The 26,144-nt window shown below is 42.5% G+C and overlaps 2 protein-coding genes across 2 annotated transcripts; one reads left to right on the forward strand and one right to left on the reverse strand.

Annotated features, from left to right (window-relative positions):
- The first annotated feature begins 1,310 nt into the window (after positions 1-1,310).
- Positions 1,311-4,482, forward strand: cltrn (collectrin, amino acid transport regulator). The gene is made up of 6 exons (XM_070909517.1): positions 1,311-1,377; positions 1,765-1,823; positions 2,092-2,177; positions 2,377-2,493; positions 4,063-4,257; positions 4,350-4,482. The coding sequence occupies exons 1-6, from the start codon at positions 1,311-1,313 to the stop codon at positions 4,480-4,482; spliced, it is 657 nt and encodes a 218-aa protein (XP_070765618.1).
- A 3,814-nt stretch (positions 4,483-8,296) lies between these two features.
- Positions 8,297-22,528, reverse strand: LOC139287706 (cadherin-24). The gene is made up of 13 exons (XM_070908870.1): positions 22,148-22,528; positions 18,049-18,343; positions 16,690-16,809; positions 16,177-16,344; positions 14,173-14,354; positions 13,234-13,490; positions 12,995-13,131; positions 12,710-12,831; positions 11,556-11,673; positions 11,120-11,428; positions 10,783-10,975; positions 10,271-10,670; positions 8,297-9,163 (listed from the first exon to the last, which is right to left on the reverse strand). The coding sequence occupies exons 1-13, from the start codon at positions 22,526-22,528 to the stop codon at positions 8,297-8,299; spliced, it is 3,549 nt and encodes a 1,182-aa protein (XP_070764971.1).
- Between the last annotated feature and the right edge of the window lie 3,616 nt (positions 22,529-26,144).

Here is a 26,144-nt window from a genome sequence, read left to right on the forward strand (position 1 = left end):
AACACTAAACTGCATCATATTTATATTTTATTTTTATTTTTCTATAACCGGTCATATGACAAATGATAAAGCAGGGCTTTAAAGGTGAGTGGTTTAACTGGATTTGTTCCGTAAACCTCAGTAAGATGTTGCCATATTGTTTCTGCATGGGTGTTGTCTGTTTTATGGAAAAACACTTAAGGCATTTTATGGGAGCAAAAGATCGTTTATTGTAGTGCACACTGTAACGTAGTCAACTATAGCCTGGGTTTTAAATGGTAGATATGTAGTCAGATATCGTGAGAGAGAGAGAGAGAGAGAGAGAGAGAGAGAGAGAGAGAGACTTAAAAAGCAAACTTGGCAACAGACTTTGCCTTGAGTGCCTTGTGACAACTTCGTTTCTCATAAACGCCTGCATCCGCCACTAGGCAGTGGTTAAACAATGAACCACTGCATGCCTGATTGTCAGGGCAGAATGGATGATTAACCTTAAATATCTGTCCCAACTGGCATAGCTACTGCATTTTTCTATTGTCTATCAAAGCTTTTCTCACCCTTGTACAGTGAGTTGAGTCTACTATGGGAGATTTGGTTGAAATTATTCAGCATTTTATTGTCTGCCTCAGATAATAAGGCGAGGTTAGGCCTGATGTTTGTTTGATGACTGACCATGTTTAGGAGAGATAGGGAGTAAGTGCAGGACGACTTGTCATGAAAATCAAGATGTGGCACAAGTGAAGGAGGCAGAATAACTGCTTAGTCTGACACTATGTGCTGAATGTAGTGCGTACCGTCAGCATCCGGTACCCTGTTTGCCAAAATGCCCTACAAGGAATGCTACTGCTGGCCTTAGCTTATCTAATGAGAAGATATGGTCAGATGCTTTTCCAGTTGGTTAGATTTGACACAATCTGCGCGTTCCTGTTTTCATGCCACAAGAGAGGGAAAAATATGGCTACTCATAATAAAGGTTCACTGGATTGCTAGGTCACGTACTGTGCTGTGCTGAGTAAACAGAAGCAGGCTGAGCCGTTGTGTTTCTCAGCCTCTCTCGCTTTAGCAAACCTACCTGGCTCCTTAAGGGCCTGAACAAACAGCAGCACTTTCAGTGCAGCACACACTTCACAGTTTCCATGTTATACAGTGCGGGACAGCCATGTGGGCTGGTTAGTTCAGGTGTGTCCTGGTTTAAGCATTAACCTCAGACTTTATCCAATGAAGTGCTTCTGTCTGCTGATCTCCTCAAATCACTGATCACTGGGAGTTTCACTGGAGCTTGTTCCCAGCATTTTATTATTTTCATTCATTCATTCATTTCATTCTCTGGAGATATGTTGGAAAAGATCTTATTCCTGCTCTGTTTGTCATCTGCTTTGGCAGAGCAGCGCTGTAAACCAGGTAAGTGACCACACTCAATACCTTAAAATGTCAAAACCTCTGGTTAAATATTTTCTATGCGCATGTTATCCTACATGGTGTTTCTACTAAGATACTGTGAGCAAACACAGGCGTCGTTACTGTGCAGCTGACTGTCCAGTTGTATTTTTTTTTGTCGCCTCTCGAGTGTGGAACGCAGCTTCTCATCTGAAACAAAGTCAGATTAGATGCATAACTCAAATGTTTGCCTCATGACAGCAGCCTCCATTTGACATCAACAATTACTCTAAAACACATCCCAGTCTATTTTCCATCTTTCTATAACTGTATGAGGAAGTAACTGATGAAGCTCACATGAAATGATGTTAAATTCTCCCAACAGTGTATTTAAATATGTTTCATGTATAGATGCTTCAGATGGCTACAAAGTTCGACTCAGCATCAAAAGTGCTCTGGGAGATCAAGCTGTATGTATATATTTAAATATTCATCACAAAATGATCAAAGCGTCACTATGCATTACTCTGTTACATGCTGCTCTAATACTGTAACATATTCCTAATCAACGGATCATTCATGCAACCAACTACCCTTATAAACAGTAATCTTGTCCAGAATTCACTCAAAGTGTGTGTGACTGCTCAATACAAAGACAAGGTCCATCTGGTGATCAATGAACCTTAAAGGCCTTTACTGAACACGGCATATGATCTGTTGGTGTTGTTGTGGTTGCAGTATGTTTGGAATGAAAATGAAATGTTCCTTTTCCGAGCAACTCTGGCGTTTGCCATGAGGAATCACATCAGCGGCCAGGAGTTTGAGTAAGTGTGTTCTCTTTTAACAATAATGAATGAAAATGAATAAAGCGTTCAAGAACACTTTTGTGTGTTTGTAAAATGGGCACAATAAATATAAAACTAAAATATAATCTCTTGTTGCCGCAATAAAATCAGTGACTCATGGTTCATGAACATGTTACAACACTGACGCGTCCTTTATTGTCGTGTGGGTCTTCACCAGCGTGTCCAACATCATTGTGTGTGATGAGACTCCAAGAGTGTCTTTCTGGTTCGTGGTGACGTCACCGCTGAACACATCTCGCCTTGTTGATAAAGAAGATGTGGAGGAGGCTGTAAGGTAATCACATGATACGGTGGCACTGCAGCTTTTTTTAAAACCCCCATTTGTTTTCTGTTTTTTCCATTTAATACTGTGTTTCTCATATGTTTGGTTTTGATGCAATTTTATTGTTTGGTGCTGTAGTGGCATTGACTTAATATGTGGGGCTCATTGCTGTAACTTACTTTATTGATTATACATATTTTAACAGTTTAACTGAAGAAATAGTGGTGCCAAAATGTCTAATGGTTAATGGGGGTCCAGATAAGCAATAATTAATAATTTCTCAGGGACACAAACATAATTCCTTGAGCTGGCACTAATTCGATTTAGCACTGCAGATGCTAATCCCTGGTAATACCCTGGTTAGCTAGTTAAAGTGAGACTATGCAGTTATATATATATATAACAGTTACGTGATAATTGTTGGATAATGCTAAATATTAAAACTTTGTGTCACAGTGGCACTATTGTGGCAACTCAAAATGAGTCACACAGCAATAGATATCTAAAGCAGCCTCTGCTAATATTAGCAAACATTAGCCACCATAAGCTACTGGTCATACAGACCAAGTAAGGCTGTAGCGTATAGTGAACTAGGAGAAAATGTCATTATGCTAACATGTTAATATGTTTGCTAACATTAGCTGAAATTAGCCACCATATAAGCTGATACCAAAACAAGTAAGGTAGTAGCAACAAAACTCCAGAGTAGCCTATAGTAAACTAGGAGAAAATGTCATTATGCTAACATGTTAATATGTTTGCTAACATTAGCTGAAATTAGCCACCATATAAGCTGATACCAAAACAAGTAAGGTTGTAGCAACAAAACTCCAGAGTAGCCTATAGTAAACTAGGAGAAAATGTCATTATGCTAACATGTTAATATGTTTGCTAACATTAGCTGGAATTAGCCACCATAAAAGCTGATAAGGTTGTAAGAGCAAAGAGCTACTAGTATATTTTGTACTCTCTAATATGGAGGGGTGTAGCTCACATTAGCTTTCACGTGTGTTCAGTTGTTCTTTAACACAGGTAGAATTGGATTCAGCAACCTTAAGTGGAAGACTTATCTTGGGGTCTTATTAATAAGTGATGGTAAAAAAAGATCTTGAGATGTATCTACAGTACATTTGGGGGAAAGCCACTGCTGTGATGAAGGTTTTGTATCAAGTAACGTTAGTATTGATGATTTCAGTGAAGGGAGTGCTGAGCTATAAAGCAACAATCAAGCTAAAGCTGTACATGTTTGTAGCAACCCTCACCTGCTAAACCAATTTATGGATAGTGACTTAAACATTCACCCGGGTTCACTTCACCTACTTGCAGGGTGCATAGGGGAGCAGTCTTGAAGGGTTTTTGGGAGGTTAGGGTGTTGTATGTTGTACAGGGACATTTGTGATTTTGAGCAACATAAATAATAAAGTTGTCTTAGGTAATTCAAAAATGGATAGATACATTTAAGCATCCGTGGCACACATAATTTGACTCGTGACAGACACACGTTTGGCTTGAAAAACAGTGAAAACAGTCAGAATTTGAATGATTATATCTGTTCTAAATCTAAACTTTTTTTTCCAACAGAAAGTCCAGGAATCGCATCAACAGTGCCTTTCTGCTAACTGATAAAACTCTGGAGTTTATCGGCATCCCTCCCACCCTGGCAGCTCCACTCAACCCTGACACCCCTCCGTGGCTCATTGTGTTTGGGGTGGTCATGGGTGCCGTAGGTGCCGGCATCGTCATTCTGCTCGTGTCCTCTGTTGTCCAAAAGAAACGGTAAGCAGATGATTGCAGTGGCATGACATTTATCATTTCTTAAAATGTGATCACCGAGCTTAGTCAGTCTTGTTTCTGGCTTCTTATACCAGCAAAAAGAACGAGAAAACTGACGACAAGGACCGTGAAGAAGAGACGCAGGTGAAAAGGGTGACAAATGGCGCTGCGAGTGAAGGAATTTACAACACGTCCTTCTCAGATGATGAGCGATTCACACAGATGTAAAACCCTTCTATAAAAACTCTTATATGTCAGCAACAAGGTGGACTTTTGTTGCACTGTAATATTTAATCTGCAAAATAATTTTTAAATTAAGAGCTTATTATAAGTTTGTCACTAAAATGATTCCGTACATTTCCATGATTTATTTTCTTGTGGAGAACATTTCTATTCTGTCATTACCTGCTGCCTCAAAGAGAAACAAGCACTTGCAATCTTTAATGCCAGTTCTTTCATTTTCCTAAATGAATGTACACATTTTCAAGTATTGAGGAATGATGAATTAAAGATCTCTGTGTGAGAGGGTACAAGTCTGTGTACTATCTGTATCTGTATGTTTCTAATCTGGAACAATTGCTAGGCTATAGAACGAGTTGTTTGCTATATTTAACCTGCATTTTTCCCCCCAAAATTTGATTGGTTTTGATGTGATCAAATCACAATGAGGGCCCCGAAGCGATGTCTGCTGCTAGATGTCTGTTACTGTCTTGTTTGCAGCCATCCTCTTTGTTTTTCCAGACGACTGAGTGACAGTGGAAAACCCCCAGGAGTCAGTAGCAGCTGCACTATTGTAGCAGTGTCCCTAAAGGAAATGCTAAATTGCAAAAATGGAATTACTGTTGAAATGAAAAGTGGTCAAGCTCATTGTTGTGATGGTATAACATTTGGATATCCTTGTTCAAAGTAGAGTTTCTGACATGTACTAAAGCCAACTTTAAAAAGATTTCAAGTGGTCAGTTTCACTGCACTGCCTCCTGCAGGCCATTATGAGTAAGAGCGTAATATGTTCACTATCTTGTCCCTTTTGTCCCCCGTGTCTCTGCATTAGTTCAGGTTAGATCTTGTTTCATAGATGCCCTCTAAAGGTATCTTTGTTTGCATATGTACACACACATTTAAATTTAAATCTGTGGACACTACAGTGAAAAAGGCTTCTTGTGTCTCCCTTTAGTCCAGTGTTACCCAACCTTTTTGGCTAAAACAAAGCCATGTTGACTTGCAACCCAATGTCTTTGCAATTCAATTATGTGAACAATATTTGGAGGCTTGAGGAGGTAAACAGTATTAAGTAGAGGAAAAGACAAATGAACACAGTTTTGTGAAGCAGGAATGTTTTTTTTTTGCAAACTTTATGGGGGTCCCGACAAGGTTTGGAAGCACTAAATGCAGTAAGTAACTGGGAGCTATAAGAAGATTACATGCACCCTCCCCCCAACATTTCAAAATAATATGACACAACTGAATTGGCACAACTCACTTTGCCATTAATAACTAAAAGTGCACAAAGATCATGAACTCTAATGGAATAATGATTTTAACATCCACATCCAATTCGAACAACATGAGTGACGCAATTAGTAATTACAAAGATTAGGGAAAACAAAATGATGCACCATGTTTACCAAACATCCCAGTCAATACATTTTTCTGCATCTTAACAGAAACCAGAACTACAGTAAAGTCGTGTTAAATGTGTCACATAAAGTGACGGTGACAGCTCTTGGTTCAGAAGTAAAGGCAGGAGCTATTGTAGGCTAGTAAAAAATATCATGCTCTGACAAAGCGAGTTGTACATTATTTTGAATTATCTGGAGGAGTTTGTTGAGTTCCCTCCTTCCCACCCCAATCACGTGTACAGTTCCTAATTAGCTCCTCTTGTAGCTACCAGTTACTTACTGCATTAGTGGTTCCCTACCTTGTCGACCCTGACAAAGGTTGCAAATTACGAGATGATTAACAAGATATGAAAGCAAAAAAGAAAAAAAACATATTCCTTCCCCCATCATGTTCATACTGTCCCTTAGCTCCATAAGAAGTCTTTTAATGGGTGTGAGCCATAAACAGCGTGACAGTCACACAGGAAGCGTCCAACGAAACCTTTCTTGAAAATCAAAGTTAATCAAACCAGTCTTTTATCTTTTCATAGATTAACATGAACTATTGTCTTTATAGAAACTGTCTATTTTTCTCTTGTTTTTACCAATACTTCCAGCCGCTATGTTGTGATATTACTATTCACTGCTTGGGCGATGGCACAGATGCAATCCATGTGTTTAACTTTAGGTGGCACCATTGTACTGTTGTCAGTTGCTGTTGCCTGGACAGACGCTGCTGTCCTCTACTTCACAGCACTCTTCTTAGCACCCTTTAAAGTGTGTGTGAATGGCAATATGCCTTTTAAACATTTGGATTTCAAACATATTTTAATTTACTGTTTTTCTATTTTGGTCTAACTTTTTTTTTTTAAAGTGGTAATACAGAAGTTCTTGTGTCTATATTTAGTTCATTGTTAAATTAAATCTGCTCCTGATCTCTAGGTGAGGACATGTCTTTGTACCATGATATTTCTGCAGCAGTCAGTATTATGGCAGAAGATACCCACTGTGAACTGACAATATGCAGTGTGGTGACGACTAGTTATCACTGGCACTTCATGTAATATCCTACTCTGTTTCCTCTGCATTTCATTTTCTCGCCTGAGGAGTCCAGTCCTTTTTTACACCTCATTTTTCTTGTCAGGACGCCAAAGATTTCCTGTCAAATTTAGTTTGAAAGCATCGCAATCTTGGCAGAGCGGCGGCTGATTAAGACCTAGATTCCCACTGTAGAGGAGGATAGAGAGCGGGAATAATTGCAGAAAGTCGAATACATTTGATCATATTATTGAAAATAATGTCATTATTTTAATATCTCAACCTTATACCTTCCGAATAACAAATGAGTTTGAAATAGCTATAGAAATGAGTCATTGTCAAATGACAGATTGCCTGAGTAACATTACACAATTTCAAAGTAAATTATTATTTCGCTGTTGCCTCAGTGTTCTGGGCTCATCACAAAAACAATGCCTGTGTGTCCCGCATCGCGTAATGGCTTTTGCCTAATTTTGTCTCTTTAAAACGTGGGAGATAAATAAGCCTTTGGAGATAATTCTAGACGAGCAGACGCAAACACAATAGTGAATTATAAATAATCTTGTGTGGGAGAAATTACGGGGAACATTATGTATTGTAAGTCTGCAACACTTTAATGACTGAAAATCAAATGCTTAATTTCCTGTGTGGATTCCAGTAAATACCCCCCCCCCCCCCCCCCCCCCCCACCGCCCAAAAGATTGTCCACTTGAGCAATAACCACTAAAGCGGAAGTTGATATCTACATATGGACATTATTTACTGCACTTTCACAACAGTACACAAGTGTATGACAGTGACAAACTAATCATCTCTAACTGTGTGCAAATTGCATAGTGAGCAGGTTTTTGCTACCGTAATGGTGACTACTTGCTGGAGTGGAACTCTCTCTATGGAGCTACAGAATATAAATGGATACACTTAGACTCATCGGAGATGCTCTGTGAACACGCGGCAGTGTAGGCCCACAGTGCTGCACGCTTGTGTGGTTTAAAAACTCTCCAATTCAGATGCAAATTCCAAGGATTTTCTAGTGAGCGTGCCCCTATTAAACTATCAATATTAAATCTCACAACTCTGGTCAATAGTTGATGAGGCCTATTTTCTAACAATGCAGCTTTCAGGGCTCAGAATCAATATTTAAAAAAAAAAAGAAGTTAATTTTTCATAACTTTAGCTTTGAAAGCCCAAGTGCATTATTAATATCAGTTACAAGAGCAGTGTGAAAAGTGACAGATTCCATATGCGTTTTATCAACATAGTGGAGGTGAAAACTATACGCTGTGCACTGATTCCACCACGAGTCTTGACTATACTGTCAGCCTGTTTTGCCACCCCTGCTGTGTTTAAAATCCATCACTGTCAAGAGAGTCCCCCTCTCTCTCTAACTTGTCTTTTACCGCAATCTAGAAATCCCATCTCTGCTGTTCTTTTTCTTTGTCCTCCTTTTGTTTATGAGTCTCCTCGAGAGTGGCCTCTGCAGTCTCGCCTCCCTCGGCCGCTCGTGTCTCTCCTTCTCCCTCCTTCTCCTTCTCTCTCTCTCTGATGATCTCCACCAGCCTCCGAAACTTCTGGTTTAACTCCTCCATCCCTCCCACCACTCTCCCGTCGTCCTTCTCTCCGTCGCTCTCCAGTGAACTTAGTGACTCAGCCCTTGAATCACGGCCCTCAAACTCATAAGTCTGCAGTGAGTCATAGGGCGGCTGCGACAGGTCAAAGGTGACCTGATCCAGACGGATATTCAGGAGGTCTTCCATGCGGAGAGGCTGTGGGTTGGCGGCTTCTGCGCTCGCAGGCTCCGTCCCGCATGCCCAGCCTCTGTTGTAGCCAAACAACCCCCCAGGTAAGGACAAAGGCTGCGAGGTCAAATCCTTTCTCTGGAGTCTGCACATGTTCAGTAGCTGCACTCCCGCTGGGTACAACCCGCTGCCGCTAGTCCCGTTCATACACGTCCCTCTGCTGTTTGGATTCAGCGAGCCCACAATGCTGTATGTGTCTCCTGTCAGGTAAACCGGAGGGTTTACACAGTTGATTTGACTGCCATTTGAATAATTTCGCTCTGAAACGGAGGGGATGGAGGAATCAGTATCAATGTCATCTAATGTGCAGCTGGTGGCTCCAGTGCTGATCTGAGTCTGTGATGACCCCGGTCGCCCCTCTTGTTGATTTGATGAGGAGCTGGTGTGACTCTGGCATGAAGACTCATTTGGGTCACAGTGGGTCAGATTCGCAGCATTGTTGGCTGGTGTTGGCTGTGTTTCTGTCGGGTTTATCTGTGACAGAAAAGTAGAAGGGAGATGTCAGAGTAATTGCAGGAGTAATTGTATGGAGGCAAAAAAAGGCCATGATGATTTACATTTTTTTTTTATGCAGCTGAAAAATAGCTGATTGTGAAATTTAATCACGGCTGAATATTTAATGTTGAAATTTAAATACCACTGAATTGACTGTATTTAAATATTTCACTCAGTTCAGACAGAAAATTAAAATGCGCTCACCTAAACTTCCCTCTCTTGGATCATGTGACTGACAGGACTTAGCCTGATTGGTCAGAGGTCTCATTGATCCCATTTCCACTCCTTTTCCCACCCTTGGTAGACCAGATGTTTACGTTTGAATATTTCATCTTGAAAAAGTTGTTCAAATAAATTGCACCCAGTGCCACACTCAGATCCTGTCTGAATTCAACCAATCAATTTTGAGCAACCACATTTTTTGACCTGACCTGAACTTTAAGATCCAGAAATTACTAATCGAATTTGAACTTTGAATATAGGTTTTTGAATATTTGACACTTCATCATCTAACTTTGTGAATTTGTGAAAACAAACAAAACAGAAAATGAAATTTTAAAACAGGATAATTCAAGCCACCCAAATTAAGATATTTGGTTTTCAAAATAAAATGTTTAAATGTTATAAATTCAATGGCATTTCAATTTCATTAAGGCCCTGACAGCTTATTTTCCTCAATCAGCTTATTACTATGAGTGACGGGATACTAAAAGAACACTATTTTCTTCCAAGTTAGAACAGTTTTGGTTGTTTCACATGACAGATTTCTGTATTTGTGATTTTGTCTGAGCTCTTCTCCCAGGTTTGAGGTGGGCGGGACTCGGTTGAAAAAAAAGTGATGTCACTTACTCCCGTGCACCAATCAGGATGCAGCAACATTTGAATCAGAATCTGATGACATTTCAAATCTGGTTAAACCACACCCACGACTTCCTGATAAATTACATTGTTACATATTTAGTTGTGAACATTTTAGGCTACATTACAGGGAAACACAATTATTTATTTCAAATCCTCACAGCCTTTGTTTGCTTCCATATAATTGCTACATATTTCCATCTGTGAGCATTAACACTATTATCTGACCATGGGCTGATCCTGATTCTCTTTTGTGTCAGCAGCGTTTGCTTCGCTGCTTCCATTTCTGTCCGTTATTTTGCTCTTCGCCAGCATGTGTTCTGCTTCGTAACTAGCAGGGCTCATCTCAGGAGAGCGCAGCAGAGGTGCAAAGGTGCTCTGGTTCTGGATGACAAGGGGATTGCCGATGTGACCTCCGGTGAGTCCATGGGTCAGCTGCGTTAGCTGCAGACCTGCCTCCAGTGGCCCGGCTGGATAATCTCTGAGAACAGGCAGCGTGTGGACACCGTAGCAGAGGCGTCCGTAGAGCGGAGCGGAGCCCGGCCGCTGCTGAGGGTCCAGGCCTGGGCGCAGGTTACGACTCCAGCTGTACGTCCTAGCCCTCGGCTGATTCTGCTGGGTGTACCATCTGTGCCAAGAGATAAATGTCAGAGAAGCACACAGTCACAAACACACACGCGCTCCCATGAGCCACCGTCGCAAGGATGAACTTTTTTATTTTATTTTTGGCACCAGCTCACATGTTTCTGTTGTTGTGCATGTGCTGTATTCTGTGCATGCTCTGCAGCGCTGTAATGTCAAAAGCTGCGGTGTCTGCTTCCCCTCCCCCCTCGTCATCGTAGGATATGATGTTCTCCCTGACATCATCCTCCTCGAAGGGTGAGTGGGAGTCTCGCTTCTGATGGCGCAATGACAGCGAGAGTGCACACACCACTAAAGGGCAAAGAGGAGACACATGACCACATACTCTTCAAACATTATAGAAACAACCTGACACAACTGCTCATCATGGTTGAAACAGTCACAAACAACATATTTATGGTGCTTCAGACGCTTCAGGGAACCGGTCAGACCTACCCAGCAGAGTGGTGACACAAGCCAGCATGGCCAGTAAGGTGACCAAGCTGAATATGAGAGACGTCGAGGCGGACGGCACAGGGAGACAAACCATGTGTCTCTCCCATCTCCGGTCCCTCTGTCTCCCCCTATCCTCTGTCTGCATGCCCCCTCGCAGACAGGGACAAATGGTCACAGTGACCGTGCCAGTGTTGGTCAGACCCGAGGCCCCGTCGCGCAGCACAACTGGCACGTAGAGGGTGAGTAAGGATGAGGAGAAACCAGGGAGGGGCTCCAAGGCTGACTGGAGCACCAGGCTGGCTGTAACACCTGATAACGTGGCAAAAAACACACACACATCAACCACGGTCACTGCACAGCAACGGCGCACCAGTTCTGGCTGGCATCGTGTTTCTGGACTGTGAATGAAATGGAAAAGGGAGCTAATGGGTGCAACCTCCAGATTCCCTGACGGTGAGGTTGAGGGCAGAGCTGGACTCTGGCGGGATGCTGAAGTGGACCGGGGTGTCCTGCCCTCCTTGGTCCCTGTCGATGGCTCGCAGAACCTGAACGACCTGCATAACACAGATCAGGATGGAATTACATTTTTATTTTTGACTTTTCTCCCAGTTTTATCTCTTTGGTGGAACAGCTGACTGCTTAAATTTGACTGCAGAAACAAATTTAAAGTTATAATCCTTATGATTTTAATAAAATCAACCCCCCTTTTAATACCATCTATTGTTGGCATTTTTCTTAAGCAGCCATTCGGTGTATTTACATTCTCTAATTGTCTAGTAGTTTTCATTGTTATTGGCGGAGTCTGCCACAAGGAATTAACAGGAAACAATGCATGTAATCCAGCGTTCCTGTTTTTAATTTTATATGAGTTTCACTGTTTACTGTTCACTCTCCTAACACTGTATCAGAGCTGTATTAAGTTACTGCTAATGCTAACCCAACATTTCCTACTACTGTTGCTTCACATTAAAAGTATTCAAATGGCAAAAGTCTGGCTGTTTTTTATTGTGAAGCAAAAATACATCTGCAAAACAAGACAGTTCTTTTTTGACAGCGGGTCAGTTTTAAATATTGCAGCATGTACTGGAACAAGAAAAAGCGCAGCATAAAATCAGATTGTGGTTGCAAATATTATTAACCAAATTAAAATATTGTTCATTAAAATAATAAAACAATGTGAGGTTGTTTGGCTGCTCTGTAAACAGACACATCAGATGCTCTTCTGTTGTATTTCTGACCAGGTAGCTGCTCAGGGAGTGTTTGCTGTAGTATTAGACCACACTTGCTCTTACTAACAGTAACCACTGGTGCCACCAATTCAACCAGAGCTGAAATCTTAAGGATTACAACTTTAAAGTCATACTAATGTTTTGGTTTTTCAAGATTGCCAATTTAGTGTAACTTAATGCAGTTACGTTTTGACGAACACAACCTCTTACAGTATATTATTATTATATTATTAATGATTTAACTACAGATTGTTAAAATCAAGTCAAAAATGAGAAAGAAAAAAATGAGAGAGAATGGATAAAAACAGTAAGACAATCTGAAGTTAAATGTAATATCAGACAAACATTAACAAGAACGGACCTGACCGGGGGCACTGGAGTCACACACAGACGTTGTGTACTGCCTGTCCAACTCCGGCGCATTGTCATTCTGGTCTAGGGTCTCTATGGCAACCACAACCCTTGACACAAGATTTGGATTGTCTGGAAGAGAAGGAAACCGACACTAATGTTGAAATTATCACTGAATTTCTATAATTTTTACTCCTCACTTTGTATTCCCAACTCCACGCGGTGCTTTCGGTGATATATGACTCCGGTAAGCTCTGCTGCTCATGGCGCCCGAGGGCAGAGGGGGCTGACATACCCCTCTGTGTGGCGATGACTGTGATATTATGCCACTGCTCCTGCTCACGGTCCAACTCCATCACCGTGCTGATAAAGCCCGTGTCAGAGGCGATGCGGAACAGAGCCTCGGGGTCTGACTGGGGATCGATGGAGTACCTGAGATACAGAAACAGGCACGAGCGAGAACGGGGAGGAAAAAAAGATGTGAGCCCTGAGTGAGCGAGTGACTAAATGAGTGAGCGATGGTGTAATAACCACCTGATGTTGGTGCTTTGTCCTGTGTCTGGGTCCACAGCGTAGACCCGGCCAACAGAGCAGACAGGGGGGCAGTTCTCAGACACGTCCAGATGGTACCGAGCCTGGGAGAATCGCGGCGGCTCATCAGCATTAAGGACCATGACCCGGACTGTTGCCTGGTCCTTAAAGGGACCTTTCCTTAGGTACCGGGCATCCACTATAGGGTTGGCAACTTCCACAGAGAAAGTGTATGAACTGCGGGTCTCATAATCCAGCAGCTGTTGGGTGAAGAATAAAGCAGCCTCAGTCCGTAGGCTATACTTTATTGAAGGTCTTTCATATATGATTCATATGTATAGATGCTGTAGATTTCTTCCTATATGCAGCGCTTCATTATTCAGTCTCTCATTCTTTTCTATCTCTGTATACAACTCACACACACACAATATTCCACTTTGGAGTTACTCCTTTCTTACAGTTTTTGGGTAATTAATCATCAGCCTCTTCTTCCCTCACCCTCCACAACCTTTTAATTTAAGATTTCACCGAGCAATAATTATCTTTCAAAACCCAACGCTGTTAAACCCTTAAAAGTAAAAAGACTGCACACTGGCTGCATTTAACATTGGCCTACTCGCTTCAAATGAGCTACAATTGTTTCACCAGCTGCTTATTAGTTCTTTGTTATTCATTAATTGCTCGTGTCTGGCCTCGGGGGTCTGAACCTGTCAGCAACAGAATGTGTCTGAGTGGAGTAATGAAGTGTTTAAATGACCAAATAAAATTAATTTGGAATACCAGACAGAAGCAAATTTATTTAATCTCCTCAAATGTTAGATATTTTTCTCATTATGTGACCCTCTAAGCAAAACCACCTACTTGTAGTTTCAGATCCTCGGCTATTATGAAAACTTGTGTTCGTAAGGAACTAAAGTTGCTTTACACACAATCACCCTGTACCTTGTTCAGCACGATAACAGCCTCTTGGTCTCTGCCGGTTATATTGAATATTTCGGCCTCCTCCGTGTCCAGCATAGTGAACTCCAGCTGTGCGTTCTCCCCCAGATCGGGATCAGTGGCAGTGAGACGGCCCACCTCCACACCTGGCGCAGCAAGCTCCGATACAGAGAATGACCACGCACCTGCGGAGAAGAAAACAATGAACATAATGGTTCCGAGTTCTGAATATTGATGAGACGCCATGTGAAAAAATAAACTACTAAAAAGAACCGCAGGATGGTGTCTGGATAAATCTTCTGTCAGAACGCAGTTATTAATATAATGCATGTGGCTGTTATGGCTTCCATTCACATACTTCATGACCAAGTTTAAAGGATTGGGTCTCATTTGCATCTATCTTAACGCATTATTCACATGCCCACATGTGCGTACAGTGGAAGAGTTATTGGTCGCTGTAATCTTTCCACCTGTCCATACCGGCTGTAAAGAGATCCTTCCTAATGCAATAGTCCCAAGGTAAGAGATGGGGGACAAAATACACTTTCGACAGAATATATCATTGTACCCTGAATGTCACTTTGGTCTCCTGGAACTTGATGGATATTATTAACTATTTCATAATAGTTTAATTGTCGTTTATCAAGCAAAACAGGGAAAGCTCAAATGACTAAAATGTGCACATTAGGTACTTTTCGCAGTTATGTGTAATTGTAAATAGAATGTCTTTTTGAACTGTCATTTTTAAAGACTTAATGAAAGCAATCGTTAGCTGTAGCCTTGTTTCTTTGTTTAACCTCTAAATTAAAAAATAAGTATCAACTCCATTAATCCCATTACCAATGTCACAAACATACAGTTCATAGAACTGTAAAGCTACAAATGAATTGATAGTTATATGTCCCATTCAAGAGTTGTATTGATCAAATGGATAATTCAAGATTTGCATTAAGTTAATCTGCTCTTATGTTATTGTTCCGCTTGGATTACAGTGTGTCCACAGTCTGGCAGCCAGTGATCTGTGGCAGGTCATGTCATTTACTTACTTACTGGTGATGCTGCACACCCACAAGTAAATTCAGAGAAAGGCTTTCATTTGAATCAGAGCAGCGCTACCTTGTTGACTGTTTATCACTCAAATCCTCCACATTATGGAGAACATTTAAAAGCCACACCCCTCGCATCCAAAGAGCATACTAAATGAGCCGTTTGCTTAAATTGTGGCATTATTGTCAAACTGAAAATAATGACCTGGAGTAAGATGGCGAGGGAGGGAAGATATAGTCAGATATCAGTATATAAATAACACACTGCTGGCATTTGGAAATATTAAATTGCTTCTATAAAGCACTGGATTGCAGCACAATATATCAGCACAGGGAAATGGGGGCTTTAAACATGAAGATGAATGGCAGTAAGCAGAGACTGTCAGGAAGAGGAAGTAGGGAAGAGGGGGGGAAAACAGCGAACAGAGGAGAGGTAGTATATAGAGAAATGCAGTATATGTCTCAAAGTGTTTCATTCGGCAGTGATTTTACTGTCTATTGAAGCGGAAAGCACTGAACTTTAGGATGAAATATTAATAGCATGGAACAGGGAAAAGCTTGGATAAGAAAAAGCGGACATGATCTTTCACTCTTCTACGTCGACGCACAGTCCATTTGAACCTCAGGGACCAAACGGGAGTGTTTATATGAATGTTAATGCCAGTCATCTTGGCAAAGGTTATGTTATTTTAAAAAACAATGATTAGGAAGAGTGCATAAAATAAAAGCGCAGCGCCGGACTGACAAGCTGTTTAGCTACTTTAGAGCTTATATCTTATCTGCAACCTGTCAAGACAACTAGGGCTCAAAGGAGGCGAAAAATATCAGACTGCTGTCACAAATGCCATTACAAGATGTTTCATCATTTTAATCTTTACTCACACACGCACACATATTCTAAAGCTACAGAGATTGAAAGCAGCCGAACGTAAAGTGGTGATCTGATAACGGCAGTGCTTACTCCTTCTGAAGTGAGGGGGGTTGTCGTTGACGTCACTCAGCTTCACTGTGATGGTTGTAGTCCCTGATAATCCCCCCAGATGCCCTCCCATGTCTTTGGCCTGGAGGACGACCAGATATTCATCCCGAGTCTCTCTGTCCATGTCAGGTACTGCTGTCCGCAGGACGCCTGGTGGAGTGGAGAGCGGGACATGGAGCAAAAATCACAACAGCAACAGATTTCATAGTGACACAACGTCTCTCCAAATTATTGTCAAAGCGAGTCAGATGCATACATTTTAGAATTAGGACATGGAAAAACATATGACTCCAGGCCACTGCTGTTTCTGAACACATCATATAAAATGTTGAGTGAGTTCAAATGTTCTTGTCCACACTGGACATATGGTAGCAAAGACACAGCATGGTGGTCTAACCCGGACCACTGGGATTTACTTATAAAGTGCAATCATCAGCTGGAGAGGCGTTTTATGGTAAACAGCTTTGAGGGGACGTGTGAGGCTGTGACCAGGACCTGTCTGAGGATCCACAGAGAAATAGTCCTGGCCCTGAGTAATGGCGTACACCAGCCGGGCGCTGTTTCCGTACGTCGGGTCATCAGCATCTCTGGCTGTGACTTGGATTATGGACGTGCCTGTAAAAGAGAGGAGGCAACACAGGTTACGACCCTTTCAAAGTACAGCAGTTAAAGCTTGTGGCTGGTTCATTAGCTTAAAGTGATCCTCCACACAAAATCTATCTTCCGAATATCAAGTACTTACATCTGTAGGATTAAAAGGATAACGCACTTCTCTGCTGTCTATCTTTTAGACAAAATATGACTAAATAATCCGTTTTCATGTTGAACATTTTCCCTCCTTGAATGTCTGGAGCTGTGCAGTGTATTTAGTCCCATTTTGGCAAGTTATGATTGTTTGCAAGTTGAGAAAGTTGAGAATGCTGCAGGAGTACGCTTGGAACTGCAATGATTAGACTTGATAATTAGCTATTATTCAAGCAAAGATGTGATGCTTTTCTTTATCATATATGATAATCAATCAGTCAGCCAGTCCAAGACTTTGGTACAGATGTTCATGATCCCCCGAGGATGAATCCAAACAATCCTTACTCTTCATCATGAGGGTTTCTGAATGAAATGTCTTGACAACTATTGAATGGATTCCCATGAACTTTGGAACACACATTCACGACCCCCTCAGGATGAACTGTTACAACTTTGGTGACCCCCTGAATTTTCATCTAGCGCCATCATCAGGTCCAAATTTCTGTTTGTTCAATGGTTTGCTTCATGTCCACGTGTTTAGTGCTAATTAGCTAATATTAGCATGCTAACACGCTGAAATTAAGATGGTGACAACGTTAAACATTACCTGCAACACATCAGCCTTTTAGCATTGTCATTGTGAGCATGTTAGCATGGCGACTTATGCATTTAGCTCACTGTGCCTAAGTACAGCCTCACAGAGCTGCTAGCATGGCTGTAGACTCAGTCTGTGTCCGAAATCACTTCTTATTTTCATTTTTTTATATTATTATTACACTATAATTACAGTCCGAATTCTAAGAGTGTAAATGTATCCACTATACCAAACTCAAAAAAAGAAAAAAAAGTAGCGTTCATGGCATGCACACTACAAACAATCCCACAATGCAGTGCTACGAAATCTAAAGTAAACTACTGAGTGTCTGTTATACAGCGAGTAGTGGATGAGTGAACAAGATAGATATTTTGGACAAAGCCACTGGAATCCACTGAAAGCTAAATAAATTCAAGCTGATCACAGCCGCTGCTCCCCAAGGACAACACTATCAGCAGCCCCCTTTCGAGAGATTTTGGGCGGAGTATCACTTTAATGTTGTGTTAGCGCTGTACCTATGTTGGCCATCTCTGGTACCATGGCAACGTAGGGTTCATTGGGGAAGACAGGCGGGTTGTCATTGATGTCCTGCACTCTGATGATGAACTCAGAGGAGGGCTCCAGGGCTCGGCCAGTCTGACGGTCTGTGGCTGTTGCGATGAGACGGTACTGGTCCTTCTCCTCGCGGTCTAAAGACTTGGTGACGTGTATGTTGCCTGTGTTGCTGTCGATAACGAACACAGAGCCCACTCCCTCTCCCTCCAACATATACTTAGTGCGGCCGTCTCCTCTGTCCATATCTGTGTGCAGCTGGAAAAATAAAAACACGCCAAGTGAAAGACTGTGATACCTTCAGGCAACTTCACTTTCAGACCCAGTGTGCTGATGCAGGTATCGCTCATTAACACTCATCTATTTGTCTGGCAAGTGCTGCAAACACGAGTATGTGAAATGGGTGATTTATGTTAAGACGGGATGTGCTCAGTGAATTTGAAACGAATGGCACCAGGTGTGGAAGATACATATGGGACCAGGATGAGTACTGATGCATACAGCTAATTAACTCACTGGACCAAACATGCCATGGGGGGTTTGTTAAGGGCAAAACCACATCAACGTGGACAGTGGCCCTGCAAATGTCCTACATGTATGTTCACAGATGCATTCTGCTAAGTATCCATCTGTAAATCTTTCTGTTTCTTTCTATCCATCTGTCCCTTCTTTCCCCTTCTTGTAAATCCATCTGCCTGACTTCCCTGTACCTCTTAAACCACCTCTGTTTCCAGCCCTTGTGTCTCTCTCTTTTCATCAAGTTACCTCGGTTACACAGAATGCCCATCTGCTCACATTTCTCACCCCCCCCCCCCCCCCCCATGCTCTCTCTCTCTCTCTCTCTCTCTCTCGGACTATCTGTTTTGCTCCCTGGTGCAGAATACTCGTTTGGTATTTAATGGCAGAGAGGATATTAGTGTGAGCTAGATAGGTAAAAGGCCAAACACACAGAAATAGAAAGCTAAAGAGATTACTCAGCCTTCATCATACTGAGCTTTCTGACCAGGAACCTTCACATCTCTCTACCCTTAAGGCGCATCTGCACATGTTCATAATCCACAAGGCTTACTCACAACCTCTGCTGTGGTCCTTAGATACTCATGAACTAAAGCCTCAATTTGAATTCAGCTGCAACAATGACTGTTTACAAATGTACAAATGTCTAATGATTTATTTTGCAGGGCATATTCATTTTGTTACCTGGAATCGATTTGGGCGACAGAGAAATAGAGAAATTTAATTGCCTGTATAACAATAAGTGTACAATTAGTTAAATCGTCTGTGTGCTTAAGACAGATGCCCAGTTGAAAGTGTCTATATATTCCAGCTCAATGCATGTTAACAACACATGTTCATGCAAGTGCAATTCACACACACACACTTCCCAGCATGCAGGCCGAGGCTAGGGGAAAATATAAGATTAGTGTATCTGTGTGTGTGTGTGTGTGTGTGGTGTCTATGTCTTGGAGGATAAAGTTGGGGATTATAGAAACTCATGATAGCATACCCTACAAATTGCTAGATAAGGGACTCAGGGTTTTTTATTCATCCCTACACCCACATCCCTCTCCCTCTCTTTCTTCCTTAAAGCTAGCTTCGATTTTGATCCTACACTTCACCATGAGACATCTTTGTCAGAGTCTGTGCCTATCTCGCTCCCCTGCTCTTTGCCCCCCCCCTACCCTCCCACCACACTCTATCCTCTCTCTTTCTATCCAGCCCTCCTCTCCTCACTGTCTAATTGCTGGCTCAGTCCTGCTGTGCTTCAGTCAGCATGGAAAAACACTCTCACGGTGGGGAAGAAATTTATCCGCCCCGTACAAACAAAACTGGAAAAAGGGGAAATTGTCTCTTCCAATTCCTTTGTCGCTTTCTCTCCTACTCTGTAATCTGAATTTTCCCCTCCTCTCACTCATGCAGTACATCCACCTCTGGGTTTATATCTGCCTCACACTGCTTTCTTTTGTAGCCAAATTCTTCCTTTTTCCACACGGGTTGAGGCACCTGTGATTGGAACTGTTGATAACTCACCTCGAACCTTGCACTGGCAATGGGTTTGAAGAGATCACCTCTCTATTTTTGGCAAACAAAACTGAGATGCCTCTGAGAGAAAACGTGCTTCCAACCCCCCTCGCAATGCAGGGATGCTTTATTACATGAATATCAGCATCAGGACCCTGCTTGCAGAGGAATGAGCAGTCTCGCATGTCTACTGATTGCTTTAACACCCCTCCCTGACTGTATCAATAACAACCAGAGAAGAAGATTAAACATTTATGAGGTGTATACTGCACTGGTAAGAATCCAATCTAGACTGTCGCTATAAAGTATACGGCTAGCTACAAAGTGGCTGGCAGCATTCCCTGTTAGCGTTACAGCTGATATAATCCTACTCTGAGTATACTGTAGCTGCCAGCAGCTGCATTAGTGCGGAGCGCCTGACTGTGAAATGCTACAAGTAAACCCCTGGGATGTGAATGGTTCAGGTGTGCAGTGGATTAAATCATCTCAGGCACTTTTCGTGTTGCGACACCGACAGCAGTTGAAGGTTGCTGGTGTGGCGACTGTAAAAACTCAAGTCTATGACACGACACGTGGGGGGGGACTGCTGCACAAACACTGCAGTTACTCGGAGTTATATTTGTGCCTCTTTCCTGAGGCAATTTGAGAGTTTTTGCAAGCACACAAATCACAGAGAGAAATTATTATCACGCAAAGAAAATAAATCTATTTGGTCTAATAAATGTATTTTGCTAATATCCACACAAGTGCACAATTTGCTCATTTGCCCTCTGTCAATGTCTCTGACCCTTGGACACTCACTCAGTATCTGTCTTACTCTCAACATCTCTGCTCTGTGCGCTCTCAGGTTTGCCTGCACGCTCACACAGCTTGACTTGTTCAGACAGAATGTGAAAGGCATTTTAGAGGCAGCGAGATTGCATACAAAGTCATGAAAAGGTGCAAATGGGTGCCACTTTGCTGTACAAATTGACTTGAGGAAAAAAATGTTTCTTGACTTGAGTGAAAAATGTGCACGTGTCCTGGGGATTTATGGATCAGCTTTATCATAAAGTTTATTAGAAACTGGAGGGAAGTTTCTGCTGGGTTCAGTCAGAGCCAGAGCTGAACTCAAACATACAGACACACTCCTACACAGTAGCTAGCTTACACCTAATATCTGTACAGTTGGCACATTGGCTGCTTGGGGCAAATGAACACAAAAGGTCCAGCTGTCAAATTTATAGCTTGAAACCTAGCTATCTTGACTACTGGCTGCATTGATTTCATGCTATAAGGTGGTTAATGGTAATTAATAAGTCAGCTAGCTATACAAATATTAACCTAATAAATAATAAAGCTAAAGTACAGATGAAGTGACTGACAAATGGAACTTTGCTGGAAAGGTTCATAAAACTTGGTATGTAACCAACAGATTACCGACTCCAGCTACTAGAATACTGAATCACATTTTTCCCATAGACCACCATTATAAAAGACACATTTGTGACAACTGTTATTACTTTTTGTGTAGTGAATTTTGAACCCATACTTGTAAAACTTTACCAGAGCCTTGAAAAGCTAGTCTTATTTGCATGAGTTGATCTCATTGTAAAGTCTATGGACCGGGGCCAGCGAGCGAAGCACTAATGCGTATGATCAGTGGACGACACGACAACCCAGAATCCAGAAAACTTTTTTGTGCTCATGTGCTCGGCAATCAGTTTTCATTCAAGTGAGTGGGAACCATCTTTGAGTCCGGTATCCAGTTATCATAATACATCCGTGGAGTGAGATGCTGAGAGCAAGACAGACACTGTGAGCGAGCGTCCGAGGGTTAGTGAGCACACAGAGCAGGGAAATTGAGGAAATGAGTCAAACTGAGTGAAAGAGGTTATCCATGTGCACTTACGTGGATAATAGCACACAAATGCATGGCTTTACGAAAACATGTAAATAAATGTATTCAGCTCAGAAAAGATTTTTGTTTGCTGCTCAAAATGTCCCATTACGCACAAATACAGGTTATTCACATGCTGACTGGTTGTGACAACAGCTTACCCGTCCAATGAGCACAGGCTCGGGCCCCCTGTACTCCTCGATCACAAAGAACTGGTTCCAGAGCCAGCTCCTCCGGCGGCGAGAGCGAGGCTCCACGCGCGGCAGGTACCGACCGCCGCCTTCAGACTCCGTGACCCATTTAGAGCGTGTCCTCTCAGGCAGAACGTCACCGACACCTGTCTCCAAATGAAGCTCAGGCTGGAGAGCGTACTCCTCCTCTGAACTCGGTACTAGACGGTGGCCATTAATTACACCTTCAACCTCTCCATTAGTCAAATTGCTTCTTTTCTGGCGGTTCACAGTGAGTTCACGGCTAGGTTTAGGTTTTAGGGACTTGGCATCAGATTCTGGACGTTTAAGTATGACTGTTTGCCTCGCCATGTTGTCCTTAAAGTCAAAATCATTAGGTTTTCTGTCATTTAGTCTAAAAGCCACATTTGGCAGGGTTCTTCCACCATCCTTTGCATTCTGAAGCGGGCTTTCTAATTCTTTGAAACTCACAAAAAAGTTGCCCACGGACTCTGTATGAGGTAAAACTTGCTGTCTTTTGCTTGATATTACGTGCAAATCCTGCTCTTGGTCTAAAAGGCCAACAGCCACTGAACTGCCACTTCTTTCCCCTTTACAGAATAAAAGAAAAAGAAGCACAATATGTGCTGCCATTGCTAAGATTAACTGATCAGTTTGTTTCAAAGAATAACCGATGAATGGCCGATCAGATGGAGGTTTTCATGTCGGCCCATCTTGTGTTCTTGCGCCGCTCGTCTCCTTCAGGCTTCTTCTCCCCAGAGTGAGTCTTCATTTCGCCTTCTTTTCTCCCGTTCCCCCATGCAGTACACATGCTGCACAGGATCACCTGAGAGAAGACATAATTAGTGTGATCTTGACTGTATTCATTAACGCGGGAAACAAACACTTCAAGATACAGAAGTGAAAAGATAAGGAGACAAGTGGACAATTTACTCAGTATGTTTGGAGGAGGTTTGATATTTTGAGAGAAATTTGTGGGTATGTTTCTTTTCTTACTGTTTGTTGAACGGCTGTTTGTTAATCGGAGCTCTCTGCCAGCTGCTGTAAAAATAGCTGCGAGTTTTGCACTGAAACTATGCACGTTACGGTCTGATAAGAAATTACATAAAACGGAGAATTCCCTTCATGGCAGATGCTGCTATTCATATTATTCTCATTGCTGTGAATCCTGTTATTGATCACTCAGGCATTCTCAGAGAGTGACGTGTGGTCTTAAAATTTTTCAATTAATCTGGAGCCCGGGGGCCTTGCGGTGAGGTGGAGCTCAGGTACTTTACTGTTCCTTGTCACACACAATTGCCTGGACATCAGGTGATTGATGTCATCCCTAAAGATGGTCTCCCCATGCCTCAATGCCCAGTAGTGAAAGAAGTTCCCCCCTTAAGAGATTAATTAGACTCATAAATAATTTAATCAATGACTTGTCCTCATTTCCCAAAAGTTTAATGATCTGAGTTTCGTTAGTATTTGAGTCAGATCCCGGTCATTGATCTTTGAAATTTGATGTACTGAAAAGTGTCGGCAGCTTAACAAGACTGAAACTGTGTAATCACAGTTTTCCCATCCCTGTTCCACCTGCATCCATCACTCTTCCTCACAGTTTCCTGCAAGGAATGTAAATGTCCTGACATCCTTTATGCACGCATGGACGCACACACACACACACACACACACACACACACACACACACACACACACACAGTGCATGAGTCATAGGTACACAGGGATGCAGTCTTCAAACAATTTTGAATAAAGTTTTCATGTATCTCTTTTGAACAGATTTAAAGTGAAAGATTGACACTGGATTTCTCTGCATGACCTGTCATGCTGTGCAAATCATCAACATGGTGGCTAAAGAACATCAATGCATAAATGCGCGATCTGATAAATCCTCCGGCCTCATCTGTGTTCGGACTAAATAAGTGTGCAGTGAAACACGTGCTTTGATTAATTTAGATGCAAATAAGCCCAGAGTGGGCCTACTCTATAGCAATGCACAAGCCTTTGATGGCACTGTATAATACCAACCATAACATTTTCTGATATATCCAAATTGATATGCTTCATGTGGAAGGACGGGCACATGAAAATTAAACCAATGTTCTTTTGAGAGACTGACCTACTTTCTAAAAAGTCTGCTTGAGAACATAGTCAATTTGAGCATTTGTAATAGTAATAATAATCACTACTCTCTTTACGTCATCTCTTCTTAAAAGGAAATTCATCCTTGAATCTTTTTCTTTTCATTTTGCAAACTAATTATACCAAGTCATCCATACTGCATGTAATGCCTTGTGTTCAGCATCTGCATCTGCTTACCATCATCTTAAATCTAGCAAAATACAAGCAGTGGTTCTTCCAAAAACACTTTTGTCTCCCTCAGCTATTGTGTATTAGCATAGACTGAGCTCACGGCTTACATTTCTCCCTGCTAGCTCTGCTCCAAAAACCACGTTGCCAGCAGTACATGTCATTCACTGTTGTTTGAAGTCTTTAGAGTATGAGCGCGCATGAGATATGTGTGAAACGTAAGGCAGGGATAGAGGATGAAAGCGTGAGGACGATTTGCTGTTGCCGGCTCAGAATGGAATGATGAGTGGTGACATAGCTCTAAATTGCAAATCGCTGTTTCAGTCTCACTTCACTCTGCAAAGAGTCGCTTCACTGCAACGAGGCTATTTCATTTTTATTAAAAATAGCCTGTGCATGTCAGGCCTTTTACATAGGGAAAAATGGGAGATGGGAGGCAGAGAGGGAATGGATGGGGGGGTGGGGAGGGGGCGGGTGTGATGGTGGTGGTAGAAGTACGCTGGGAGGGGGCCAGCCTGGCTGGCTTAAACGACTGAGACGTGGACAGATTCAGTTCCATTTGAGCATCTCTGGCTTTCTCCTTCTGCCATTCGTCTTAATGCTCACAGAGCTCTCATCCATCCTCACTGCCTCTCTCCTGCTCCGCGCACACATGGAAATCTCTTAAGTCTATCCAAATCAGACTGGTGAGGAGAGGCCCACTGTACTCAGCACATCAGTCACCTCTTTATAGTCGAGGCTTGACACAGCTGAACCTTAAGTGAAACCACAGCATAACAACTGTGCTGAGCAAGTGTTTAGCCGCCCACTTATCTGTCATATCAAAATGCTTGTGGTCACCAGGTCTGTATCTATCTGCGTGAGGACTTGTAGATAATCATTTCCTCTTTGACATCACATTGCGTTGTAAACACACAGGAGGACGTTACATCTCCCAAAGCACACGATGACTCTTTGCTGCTTCTCTTTGGTCCCTGTCGCGCACACACGCACGCACTCACATCTGGACCGCTTATTAGCATATCTAGCAGAGATACACTAAACAGCCCGGAGCGTGACCTTGTCGTGTTAGAGGAAGCCAGAAAAAAATGACCTACTTGATGCATGTTAATGTGATTTACACACTTGGGCTAACCATTATAATGAATGCAATGTCCCAAAATATTGCTATCGGCTACTGACCAAGGTCCAGCGACCCCCACCCCCCCACACACACACACCCCCACCCCCCCATAATTTTGGCAAGCTAGCGTCCCCGCGTGAAAGTGCACGCGGCAGGTGAGTATGTCGCGCACATGCCGAGCGCGCGAGAACACACACACACACACACACACACACACACACACACACACACAAACAGCATCTCGCCAGAAAATTAGAAGGGAAGCGCGGCATTATCCGCACCATCTGTCAAAGCTTGGCGCTCACTTCACTCACTCAAGCCGTGGTTTTCTTTGACAAACCTGACTCTCTGCCGGAAATCATTTCACCGTAACAGCCCGCGCGTGGTAACATCTGCTCGTGGCGAAAGGTTTGCCTCTGCTTACATCCAAACTGACAGTGAAACAGTTGGGAGACCGCCGCACCGTTACTGAGCCCCCCCCTCCAAAAACAAAATGAAAAACTGAACGATAAAGTGGAAGAGCCGGGGAGAGGA

Source organism: Enoplosus armatus, chromosome 7 (genome assembly GCF_043641665.1).
Source record: "Enoplosus armatus isolate fEnoArm2 chromosome 7, fEnoArm2.hap1, whole genome shotgun sequence".
Taxonomy (NCBI): Eukaryota; Metazoa; Chordata; class Actinopteri; order Centrarchiformes; family Enoplosidae; genus Enoplosus; species Enoplosus armatus.

What these genes read in the sequence shown, in the direction of transcription:
- cltrn (XM_070909517.1), top strand. Translation starts at nt 1,311, where the DNA reads ATGTTGGAAAAGATCTTATTCCTGCTCTGTTTGTCATCTGCTTTGGCA. An exon ending in AGAGCAGCGCTGTAAACCAG is followed by an intron (nt 1,378 to 1,764) that starts GTAAGTGACCAC and finishes TTTCATGTATAG; the next exon opens with ATGCTTCAGATGGCTACAAA. An exon ending in GATGTGGAGGAGGCTGTAAG is followed by an intron (nt 2,494 to 4,062) that starts GTAATCACATGA and finishes TTTTTCCAACAG; the next exon opens with AAAGTCCAGGAATCGCATCA.
- LOC139287706 (XM_070908870.1), bottom strand. Translation starts at nt 22,528, where the DNA reads ATGGCGAGGCAAACAGTCATACTTAAACGTCCAGAATCTGATGCCAAG. An exon ending in AGCCTGTGCTCATTGGACGG is followed by an intron (nt 18,344 to 22,147) that starts GTAAGCTGTTGT and finishes TTATTTTTCCAG; the next exon opens with CTGCACACAGATATGGACAG. An exon ending in CCCCCCTCACTTCAGAAGGA is followed by an intron (nt 14,355 to 16,176) that starts GTAAGCACTGCC and finishes TCTTCTCCGCAG; the next exon opens with GTGCGTGGTCATTCTCTGTA.